Source organism: Perca fluviatilis, chromosome 19 (genome assembly GCF_010015445.1).
Source record: "Perca fluviatilis chromosome 19, GENO_Pfluv_1.0, whole genome shotgun sequence".
NCBI classification, from domain to species: Eukaryota; Metazoa; Chordata; class Actinopteri; order Perciformes; family Percidae; genus Perca; species Perca fluviatilis.
The window spans coordinates 3,375,676-3,387,887 of NC_053130.1; the positions used below are offsets into that span (position 1 = coordinate 3,375,676).

The 12,212-nt window shown below is 42.4% G+C and overlaps 1 protein-coding gene across 2 annotated transcripts in view; it reads left to right on the forward strand.

The window, feature by feature from the left end:
- Nucleotides 1-6,416, forward strand: part of LOC120548100 (TBC1 domain family member 12-like) — a 35,054-nt gene extending 28,638 nt beyond the window's left edge. Inside the window, exons 8-13 of one of the 2 annotated variants that reach the window (XM_039784107.1) lie at nucleotides 1,265-1,359; nucleotides 1,574-1,645; nucleotides 1,985-2,113; nucleotides 3,129-3,238; nucleotides 3,876-4,176; nucleotides 5,179-6,416. In XM_039784107.1, the coding sequence (XP_039640041.1) occupies nucleotides 1,265-1,359; nucleotides 1,574-1,645; nucleotides 1,985-2,113; nucleotides 3,129-3,238; nucleotides 3,876-4,176 (707 nt within the window). In that variant the 3' untranslated portion in view covers nucleotides 5,179-6,416. The remainder of the gene's footprint in view (nucleotides 1-1,264; nucleotides 1,360-1,573; nucleotides 1,646-1,984; nucleotides 2,114-3,128; nucleotides 3,239-3,875; nucleotides 4,177-5,178) is intronic. The other variant, XM_039784106.1, reaches the window with a different exon arrangement.
- The last annotated feature ends 5,796 nt before the right edge of the window (nucleotides 6,417-12,212 follow it).

A 12,212-nucleotide genomic window follows, 5' to 3' on the forward strand; every position in this document is an offset into this window, starting at 1 on the left:
CCGACTCGCAGATTATATTTTCTCTAGAAGTACTTTCCACAACAATCCCGTGTTTATTAAGCTAGTAGCTACCTTCCACTCCAGGCACTCCTGTAGTTAACCTCCATGCCTTCTCCTTTTCAGGCGTTGTCTTTATCTTAACAACTAAAACACAGCCACGCGTCTTTGATCTGTGTCGTTCATAACTGGACTACACGGAAGACACCATTTAACTACGTAGACTACTGACTTTGATGGTAGAAGCACAAATATCCAGGAAAAATGACCAAAACAACGGAATCTGCAATGGGTCAGGGCCCAAAAACCAGAGCTGTTAAAAAAGTGGGCGGTCATTATGGAGTTCTATTCAGGTCTGAAATAAGCCTCTACAGCACTGGTTCTCAAGCTTTTTTTCAATAATGTTCAACCCTTTAAACATGTTCCCCAGTTTTTAAGCCATGTACCCCCTAACCAGCGAGAACAATTTTTGGTAGAAAAAAAACCAAGTCTCTATAAAGAGGAAGAATACAGCGATGTCAGCGATAGATTTACTAAACAACAGCCTTGGACCTGGAAAACTAGCTGATGGAGTGCTGATGGAAAAAGGAGACAAAACCTTGGAGAAGACGGTAGAAAGAAGGAAGGAAGGCGAGAATAGGTCGAAAATAGTAATATAAAAACTTCGATAAAAGAGACACAAACTTCAAAAAAAGGAATTAAAACTTCAAAAAAAGAAGGAAGGCAACACTAGGGCAACAAAAGAGACAAAAATTCAAATAAGCGACAAACTTGGAAAAAAAGTGACAAAAACTTAAAAAAGCAGAAAAGAAAATTTTAAAAAAAGAGACAAAAACTTTGAAGAAAAAAAAGACCATAGAAAAAAGTAGGGAAGAAAGGGTTAGGTCGAAACAAACGACAAAAACAGAGACAACAACTTTGAAAAAAAGTCCTCCAGAGTACCCCTAGGGGGACACATACCCCATGCAGTCCTCCAGAGTACCCCTAGGGGGACATGTCCCCCCTGCAGTCCTCCAGAGTACCCCTAGGGGGACAAGTACCCCCTGCAGTCCTCCAGAGTACCCCTAGGGTGACATGTCCCCCCTGCAGTCCTCCTGAGTACCCCTAGGGGGACACGTACCCCCTGCAGTCCTCCAAAGTACCCCTAGGGGGACACGTACCCCCTGCAGTCCCCCAAAGTACCCCTAGGGGGACACGTACCCCCATTTGAGAAACACTGCTCTACAGTATAACATAAAAACTTTTCTCGTGTGCGTTTTCCTGTTAGACGGAGGAGCGTCTCTGGCTGACAGAGAGTCCAGTCTGGATCTCATCAAGCTGGACATTTCCAGAACCTTCCCCTCTCTCTTCATCTTCCAGAAGGTATTTGATCTGTGTGTGTGTGTGTGTGTGTGTGTGTGTGTGTGTGTGTGTGTGTGTGTGTGTGTGTGTGTGTGTGTGTGTGTGTGTGTGTGTGTGTGTGTGTGTGTGTGTGTGTGTGTGTGTGTGTGTTCTTGTTTTTCTATTGTTGTGAAGACCAGTTAGTTGTAGAACTTCGCAGTGAGAACGTTCTGCACTCTTTCTTTCCTCTGTGCAGGGCGGCCCCTACCACGATCTCCTCCACAGTGTGCTGGGGGCTTACACCTGTTACCGACCTGACATTGGCTACGTGAGTTTGATTTTTTTCCTCCACCCTCAAAAAGATAATAGGTGATATTTAGTCGTTTACAGTCAGAATTGTGTTATATTTCATCTTTGAAGTGGATTCCTCATGTTTGTCTGTTCATATTTTCACAGTTTTTTTATATTGTCATTTTTTTTAAAGTAGTTTTATTGTGTTCTTTTTATGTTTTTCTTTAATTGTAAAACACTTTGGTTAACACTTGGTTTTTAAATGTGGATTTCTCTTTAGCTCCTTGCTAAAAACAAACTACACAAACATTAATCCAAACTTGCCGTCTTCAGTCTTCCCTGCTGATCTGGAGTCTGTGTCTCCGTTGTGTTTCAGGTCCAGGGCATGTCGTTCATCGCTGCTGTGCTGATCCTCAACCTGGAGGAGGCCGAAGCCTTCATCACCTTCGCCAACCTGCTCAACAAACCCTGTCAGATGGCCTTCTTCAGAGTCGACCACGAACTGGTAAACAAAAAGACCCAATCATTAGTTATTAACGGTACTCTGTTTGTTCACCTATGGCACATGTAAGGTTGGGCGATAAGGAGAAAATCAATCATCGCCATATTTTTGACCAAATACATTGATGACGATATTGCAGCGATATTGTAGGGATGACTATTGGTGCTTTCATCACACAATGAGAGTTTTGATTAATAATCACCAATAATGTGGATACAATGACTAAGTGGGTAAAGGCAAATAATAGAACAGCTGGAACAGCCTGGTAAGTTCAGAAAATGGCATTTTACTGTAATAATGCAGCCTTTAGAATCAGGAAAAGACAAAAACACTTGTGTCATATCACAATATCCAAACTCTTATACGATATCTAGTCTCATATCACAATATCGATTTATATTGATATATTGCCCAGCCCTAGGCACGTGTGTCAAAGTCGATTTGGCCAGCGGGCCAAATCTGACCCCGTGCAAATTTGGCTCCGGCCGGCCTAGTTGTGTGGGCCAAACAAAAAACACAGGAAACTCTTTTTCAAACTGCAATTATGCGACACTCAAAGCAGAATTTGGCTGACGTTTTGGCCGACTTTGAGACTCCAAAATTCCCACAGAACCAGAGTTTTTATATTCAGGCTGTGGAGCAGGTTGCTGTGAGTCGACTGTGTGGTAGCTGCTTTTAAAAATGTGATCATTGTTTTGCCTGATATGCTAGATTCTATGATGGCTAAAAAACGTTGTTCCTGACTTTTTTAGGGCTTTATGTCGACTAAAATGTAAGTGAGAAGACTATATGCAACAATACGGTCAAAAGTATTTGACTTTTTCAATTAAATATAAGCATTAAAATAAACTGTACATGTCTGGCCCTCGATGTGATTCTCATTTTCCAGTGTGGCCCTTAGTGAAGTTGAGGTTAACACCCCTGACTTATGGCTTTGTCCTTCATCCTCTCTTTACTCTGTCTGTCTGTCTGTCTGTCTGTCTGTCTGTCTGTCTGTCTGTCTGTCTGTCTGTGGCAGATGTTGAAGTATTTCGCAGCCTTTGAGGTTTTCTTTGAGGAGAATCTGCCTCGACTCTTCAGCCACTTCCAAACCAACAACCTGACCCCCGACCTCTATCTGATCGACTGGTGAGTGACTTAAAGTACTTTAGAAATTAAACGTTTCTGAGCATTAATAGATTGTTGGTCAACTACAATGACCATACTTAATTACATACTGTTTATAAAGCTCTTTTTACAATTTGTCCATGGCTTAGAAGCACTAAACTCTGACAGATTTAAAAAACAAAACAATTTGAAGGATAATTCATAGCTCTTACTTTTGCAGTTTTTTTTTGTCTTATGCACATTTAAAAACATTTACCTGTACAATGAATTTCTTTCTTTTTCCTCCTACCCTGAATGCCGTTTACAAAAAGGAAACGAGAACGTGCACGCACAATTGAAAGAAAATGTTTTGGTTGGAGGCAAACCGAAGCAGATTTAGTCACGGCAACCTAAAAATTCCCAGGAAGCAGTGAAGTAAAAACCCAGAGAGTGGATAATAGACACCTGAGTGATCAAAAACTCACTTTATTCTCCTGTGATTGAATTATTTAATCACCACCCTTTTCTGCTTTTTGTTCCTTATTTACAGTTCCATGTGAATAAGCAACAAAAACCTTTTTTGTGTGTGATTATACAAAAAAAAAAAAGTACTTTGAATAAAAGCCTTTTGATATTCTTGGAAAAGTAACCGTGTGTTTGGGTGTGTGTCTCTGTCCAGGATCTTCACTCTGTACAGTAAGTCTCTCCCTCTGGACGTGGCGTGTCGGGTGTGGGACGTCTTCTGCCGGGACGGGGAGGAGAGTTTGTTTCGGACCGGCCTCGGCATCCTGCGTCTCTTCGAGGACGTCCTGCTCCAGATGGACTTCATCCACATCGCCCAGTTCCTAACCCGGCTGCCGGAGGACCTGCAGGCACACACGCTCTTCACCGCCATGGCCAACACACACATGATCAGCAGGAACCGGCGCTGGGCTCAGGTCAGCATCACACTCCGAGTTCAGGGCAACGTCAGTCAATGAGTACGTTCACATCCACACTAATATTCAGAATATGACAATATTCCAGATTCGATACAGGTCAGCTAAACAGCATATTTTTTTATTTGCTCGTATATTTTTGAATAATTTAGCGTTTTACAATTCCGTCATGGCATATGCAGGTATTATTCATGTTTTAGGAAAAATGTTCGGACATGTATACAGTACAGCGCATTCAGAAGCTGCGTCATTGTGTAGTGCATAGGTTATGTGGAAATGTGTCATTTATGCAATATGTAGGCTATTGGGGTTGTGCAATATGTTACTTGCGAAGGAACTTGTTTTGGTGGAACGTGTGTACATTCAAAAGTAGTTTTAGTCGTACAACAGAAAACTCCGATTGGACAGATAGTCTAGCTAGCTGTCTGGATTTACCCTGCAGAGATCTGAGGAGCAGTTAACCATAGTCCTCACAGATCCACCGGAGGTTAGAACGCCGACACAGAGACAGAGGAAGGGGGACCCACATTGGGCGGAGAAATCCTGAAGTGGAACGTCGTGGATATAGTCTAGGGTTTTTACTGCAGTTTGTGACAGTTTACTCTTGGCTGTTTACGGCCCAAGTTCAGCTCCGTACGTTGCTAGTCTGCAAGGCTGCGGTAGAGATGCGTGGTCAAAAGAAAAGATGGAGAAATACAGCTACTTTTAAACATTATCAAAGACTTGGATATTCGAGGTTTTTGGATATGTGCAAAACATCGCAACGCTGACCTTTTCAAGAAGCTGGTTGAAGGAATCAAAGAGGGACGCTGTGTTCACACGCTCCAACAAGTCCTCCCCCGCTGGAAAACTTAGAAAAAATCCTATTTTGCACGGCTGCATGTAAACGGTAATATTAGTGGAATATCACCTTTTAATTAACCATGAAAACAGCTTAGTAGGAATATTGCCTTTTTTTGGAATAAAGGCAAAAAAAACAACTTATATTTATGTCAATGTGTTTCTTACTCTCATTAAATATGAATTCCATCTGTTTTCTCTCAGGTGTTTTCTGCATTGATGAAGGATGGAAATAAAGAGACGGACAAAAACACCAGCCCGGCTCTGAGAAGCTAACACTAGCCAACCCCTCGACGCTGATGCCCGCCTTTCTTAAAAACTAATCATCAAAACTAATCGAGCTGTGAATGATGGAAGCTCGCTTCCTGCCTGCCGCGACTTAAAAAAAAAGGGGCTAGCTGGGCAGCTCGAAGCCTCGTAGCCCGAAGCTAAAACGCTCACTCCAAGAGGCTACGAGGCTACGAAGCTTGGAACGACCGCGAGCCAGCCCGCGCCCTCGATGGCGATGACGACGAGACCTTTTGGCCTGAGCATCCAGTCATCTGAAGGAGCAGTCTGTGGCTGGTTAGTCCCAAACGCCAGCAGCCATTGTCAGTCGTTCTCCGGAGAACTTGTCGTTCAAGCAGCTGGGGGTCACTACTCCACCAGCCTACTGAAGCTGGGAAAATTTAAAACTAACTTTGCAGATAATATTCTGTGTTATTTCCACTGCCGGCTGGGAGGGAAAAAGTCACTCCCTGCCTCCCCGTCGGGACACAAACGACCACTAATCACCCAGCGTTGCGCCCCCGTGTAATTCTCAAAGACTCCAATTCTTTCGGTGCTAATGAGTTCCTAGAGGCTTAAAAAATAAAGAAGACCTGTGTGGTTTAATTGTTGAGTAGGTTCTTGTAGGTTTTGATTACACACTATTAATAATTTGCTGCGGATTTAGCTTGATCTCTTCGATAAAAATAAATGACGGGAATCTGCAGTAGCATGGCTCGTGCTTATAAGTTTGTAGCTGGTACATTAGCCTCCTACGTTAAGCTCCTAGCTTTATAAAAATGTTTATCTGGGGGCAACAAAACCCCCCAACAGAATATGGGGAAGAAACGCGGGGAAATGGAATCATTTTGTACAGTCCAGTCTTTCTAATTGAACTAATACACATCTCATCAGTGATCCTAACGAGCTCACGATAGTACGTGGTTTTGATGTTTTACAAGAAACTAATTATTCCAAGGTCCATTGGGCTCAACAAGTCTTTTCTACATGTGTTGAATACTTTAAAATGTTATCCTGAATATATAAAAAAATCAAACTGTTAAGGCTGTGTTCACACTCGGCGTCTTTTTTTTTGAAGCTGCCAGCGTCAAATTACTGAGGAGTAAACCGTGTTTTCAAAAAAGTCCTGAGTGTTATTTTCTGCAGCTCAGAGCGTCTTTTTGAAGTTGAAAAAAGTTAAACTTCTGGAAAAAAATAAACGCCCTACGTCAAGCGCTTTTTTTGACAGCCGACCAATTACAAGCGGAGTAGCCAGACCTGTCGTTTCCATAACATTGGTCGGTGGGCGGGGCTTAACACAAAGACGGCAGAGTTGCGACGGTTCCGCGTGAATTCCCCGCTACTTGAAAACAAAAGAAGATGGCCGCTGCTGCTGGCGAACAGCGGTCTTTGGAATCGGCTTTGGCCGCGACTCTGGAAGACTTGGAGTTCAGCTTTTCTTTGAGAAAAGAACAAAGAACGGCACTGAAGTCATTCTTAATGATGTGTTCGGAGTTTAAAGTTTAATCTATCAACTAGCGTTGCTCTGATTGGTTGGAGCGCTATCCTATTACGTGCAGAGGGAATTTGAAAGACAACCGTTGATCCCGCCCCTCGGTTTGAGCCCTGACCAATGGAGAGTTCCCAGACCTCAACATCTGGATGTGGGTCTGGCTTGTCAGGCTAGATCTCGGCTGCTTTTTGGAATAAAAACTCTGCCAGCTTTTTTTTTTTTTCTCACTACAAAGGTGCCCTAGTCAACTTTTTCTTTAAAAAAAAAAAAAAAAGACTCCACGTGTGAACATAGCCTAAGGGGGGGGAAATTAGTGACCGTGGATTTAGAAATTCACTGTCAAAGGTTTAGATGTTTTAGAGTGAAAAAAAAAACAAAAAACTAAATCGACATTAATTTATGATATGTGGATTGATATCCAAAAGGAGCTAAAAAAGAGTCGGCTTTTGATAATGTTGTTTGGGTCATAATGATCCACAAAACTCTACTGGAAGAACCACAGCGAGCCGGCAGTAAACGTAGCAGCGCGGGCCCGTTTTTTTCAATCAGTATTTGAAAGCTCCAGATTTATCAGAGCACTTTATATACATCCTGCTGGCTTTCAGAGGTGCAGATCTGCACACAGCAAGCGCAAACTAAATGAACGGGGCATTAAGTGCCTCCTTGTTTCAAATGTGACCAGCCACTCAATATATTACTATTGGTTGTTTTTTTCGATGGTGAGTGAAGCAAATCTACCAGCTACATGCACATTTTGCCAACATGTGGCTGCACACAGATGTCGTTAAAAACAAGTGCTCGAAAGTAATGACTACAGCTACGAAGATCGAGCTATGGCCGAGTGATTCCGTGGATTAATTTCTTAAATCTTGATTATTATCTTTATAGAGTGTCATTGTGTCGCCTGGTCAGGTGTTGCGGCCTGTTGAAGTGCTTTACATTAGAGTGCGGATCGGGCCGCATTTTTCTGTCCGAGCCCAGCCCGCATCCGACAGAGCAGTAACCGAACCCGACCTGAGCCCGGCAGGCATTAAAGGTCCCATGGCATGAACATTTCACTTTGAGGTTTTTTAACATTAATATGAGTTCCCCCAGCCTGCCTATGGTCCCCCAGTGGCTAGAAATGGCGATAGGTGTAAACCGACCCCTGGGTATCCTGCTCTGCCTTTGAGAAAATGAAAGCTCAGATGGGCCAATCAGGAATCTTCTCCTTATGAGGTCATAAGGAGCAAGGTTACCTCCCCTTTCTCTGCTTTGCCCGCCCAGAGAATTTGGCCCACCCATGAGAGAGAGAGAGACATCATGGCTTTCAAACGAGGAAAGTGGCAGTTGGTCAAGACCACACCCCCACCCTAGCTACAGACAAAGAAATGGTACATCCTAAGGAAAGCTCATTGTGGGACTGGCTCTAGTGGCTGTAATTCTGCACCAAGACTGAATTTCGGGATACAGTATTAGGGGACCACTAAGGTCTATATAAAAGAGACTTCAGATACAGTATTAGGGGACCACTAAGGTCTATATAAAAGCATCCAAAGAGCACCATGTCATGGGACCTTTAAGATATTTATGTCCGAGCCCGACACTGTTAAAATCTATTTTTTTTTTTCATCCTAATGACATGTACGTTTGTGTGGAAAGCTTTTATTAAGAAACTGTAGGAAGGCATTCGGAAATGTCAACAGATGAGCGCATCAGCACACACGGGGCAACAAGCGCACATTAACAAAGGCGCGCACCTACATAATAAGCTTTTCTTAAATTAAAAATGTTCAATGCCTTATTGCGCTGATGTGACCAAGCCCGACCCGAACCCCAACATCATTTCTAAATATCTGTCCGAACCTGTCGGGTCCCGTCGGGCTCGGCTCGGGTATCCATCCTCTTCTTTACATCTCCCCCAACAGTGTCCACTCTGTCACTTTGTGTTCAACACTCCTTTGATTTTACAAACTATAAGTGTAACCCTTCACCTCCATTTCATCCCTACCTCTCGATAATCAACGCTTACTAACCAGCGAAGGAGCAAGGCCTTGAAACGTGCACCGAGCAGCCACTTTCGTAGTGTTCTCAAAGCGTCGGCTGCGGCCTATTTTTTATTTATTTTGTTGTTGTTTTTTTTAAATCAGAAAACTCACCGGAGTCGACGAGCAAAGCCTGGAGGGGCGGAGAGAAAGCAGAGACAGAGTTTTGTCGTGGCAGTAAAGGAAACAAATTACATTGTTTTTAAGTTGTACCCGCACATTTCCAAACCTTCAGGGTTGCCCTCTTTTCCGGTGAGTTTGTCTGCATCGTACCAGTGTCACACCCAGGCTCTTTGAATTCACTTTTTTAATCACCAGCCAACACAGCTAGTCGATTTTTAAAGTTGCCAGCAAATCTGATTTTGCACTAGCCAAATTTGTTTTCCCAAGGAAAATAAACCAGACTATGAGTTCCACTGAATACATTTAAGCATCCATGTTTCTTTAAATAGTTTTTATTTGGCTTGATGGCAGATATACATAAAAGTCTTCTCCGGTCCAGCGTGGCTTGTAATCGATACCACACACGCTAGGCACGTATCCAACGGTTATACGCCACGTTACAGCACTGCGTTCAAATGTAGGATTAGAACTACAAGCAGCGCTGCCAGAGAAAGATTACGTTTCCAAGCAAAACCGGACCAATCTGGAAACACCGCTAAATCGTCTCTGCTGGCGGCCCATTCAAAACCGACGCAGAGTGATTCGCTTCATTCATCACCGGCCAAATTGGCTCGTAACTTTACAATGTTACCCGCCAAAGTTAATTTTTACCCGCATTTGGCGGGTTGGCAGGTGTCAATTTAAAGCCCTGGTCACACCAAATGACTCTATAAAGAAAGGTTTTGTTGTTGTACATCAACCAACCAGAAGCCAGTATAGTCTGCATGGGTCCAAGCTGGCGTTGGAGTTGTTTTGGGTGGGAAACTCACCATCCGGGAGTATTGTTTGTGTCGGTGTTCATTTCACCACTCAAACAAGTGGTTTAGTTTAGTTCAGCGGAGGGATTTAGATTTATATTTTGCTTCAAGTTCCTTTTTAACTACAGAAAATTCCTACACATTCTCTCCTACGTTACACTAAGACACACCTCATAACCGCTCAGCTGTTTAGGAAGTTAACTGAGGAAGTGATTCAGTTTTTTCAAAGTAAAACTTGAAACCAAAGTGTTAATAAAGCACTTGACAATAAAATATGGAGACCGGGAATTATTGTAAATCATTTCTTTCACCAAACTGAGTCAGTGTAGGTGTTGGAAGCAGCAGTTAAACATCACTAATAAGCACATGTATCATCCAATGCCTGTCCTTCAAGTCTACGAACGGGCATCCGTTACACACCCCAAAAGTGAAAGATGAAAATCTGCAGTTTCACGCAACATTAGATCGGTTTCTCAGTTACAAACAGCACTTTCTCCTTTATTTCTAGCTCTGTTTTTCAAGAAAAAACACATCAGGTGGATCTACAAACTTCTGTTTTAATTAATGAAGATGATCTAGGCTACATTTACATTGCTACGTTTTGGTTTAAAAAGGAATATCTTCTGCTACGTTTCCCCCTCTCATTCCCCCTGCTCTGGCTCGGCTTACAAACCAAAACGTAGCGGTATAAATGTAGCCTTAGAGAAGGCGCGATAAAATAATTAGCACTTTGTGAACATGAGTTCTTTTTTGGTGTTTTTTTTACAGCCTCACTAATTAAACTGACTGAACGCTCAATAAACTTTCCGTAAAATGCGAAGAAACAGACTTGTTAACTGTTAATGAAGTTATTTCCCATTAAGACAGGTTTGAAGGTAACAGATTGCCATTAATGCACAGGTTTTACCCTCAGTCCACCTTAAATCTGGTCTCCTTACACAAACCAGATGTGACTCTCCAACACATTCTCACTCCCATCACGTAAAATACGGACGCTTTGTCAGGGGCCTTTGGCGTCGTTATTGACGCTAAAAGTCTCCTTTAGCGTCACATCTAAATGTGCTTTTTTCCAAACGCGCTGGGCCGGGACTATTGGCGTCACTTTTGACGCCTTTAGGTTTGGGGAAATCTTGTGGATGGGCTTATAAAAGGTACGTTGATGTGATACGCGGGACAAGAACGGGACGGTTGGGTTTAGGGAAAGTGACCTGCAGGACTCGAGCCCTGGTCTTCTGGGTGAAAGTTTTCAGCCCTTCATACAACTCTCTACCGTTGTCTCTCTTAAAGGTGCTCTAAGCGATGTTGGGTGACGTTACGTTACTACTATTTTAAAACAAAACGGAGGCTAGCTCAGCGTTCAACACACACGCTGATGATATGATCATATTGCGTCGTATCTGACGCTGAGAGACACTGCCCAAGCGTCCGTATTTTACGAGTTGGGAGTGAGAACGGGTTGGACTCTGCGGTTGATTTTTGTATGAAAACACTTGTTTTGAATCCTTATTCCAACACATCTGTGAGTTTAATGTCTTTGATCATTGTGTGTAAACTCGGTTTATTAGAGCTTGAAGGGCTGTTAGCCATTTTCAGTTGGTCTCATGGATCCCGAGAAGGTTTTTCTAATCCTAAAAAATAATCTCAACCCTTTAAAATGAAACCTGAAAAATGGCCAAAAGTTGGAGTTTCATGGATCTTAGACAACAATGACATCCATTCGCCACCCAAAAACTTTCCAATCTGCATCAGAAAACACAATTCATCACAGCAAACAAAAATGTTTAATTCAGTCCATTTTGAATTGGTTTTGACTAAAATCAAGTTTAACATCCAAAAATGGAAAACGTGTAAACTTGTAAGTTAAACCCACATTTTCTTCATGTTAATAGCAGCCACATTTAATTATTTTATTTTTTTCGGACCATCGATCCTGTCGATTAAGGTTTTTGTTCCAGTATTATTGTACTATACGCTTTCTGAATGTTTCTTGTCATGCCAATTAAATACAAATACTCTGTTCCTAAATGTAATGCCAGTGGAGAGGTTTCTAATAAATCTTTTTATTCACCACAATGATTAACTAAAAACTAAGAATTAAGACCGATTTAATCATTATAATGTTGCACGACTGAGCAAATTATAAATTAAATATCGCCGCTGTTGGGCAGAAACCTTGTATCTCCATATTTGGTCGTCTTATTTTTTTTTAATATATAAATCCGTGCTATCGGTCAGCCTTTACGTCTAGCTGTGGGTTTTTACAAATATTTATTTTGTTTAGATAATTTTTTGGGGGGCATTTTTAGGCCTTTATTTCCACAGGACAGATAAAGACATGAAAGGGGAGGGAGAGGGGGGGTGACATGAAGCAAAGGGCCGCAGGTCAGAGTCAAACCCGCGGCCGCTGCGTCGAGGAGTAAGCCTCTATATATGGGCGCCCGCTCTACCAACTGAGCTAACCCGGCCACACAAATATCTTTTTTCCACATTTAACCCGGCCACAAACAGGTTTTTAGCTAATATTTAAACGGTGAC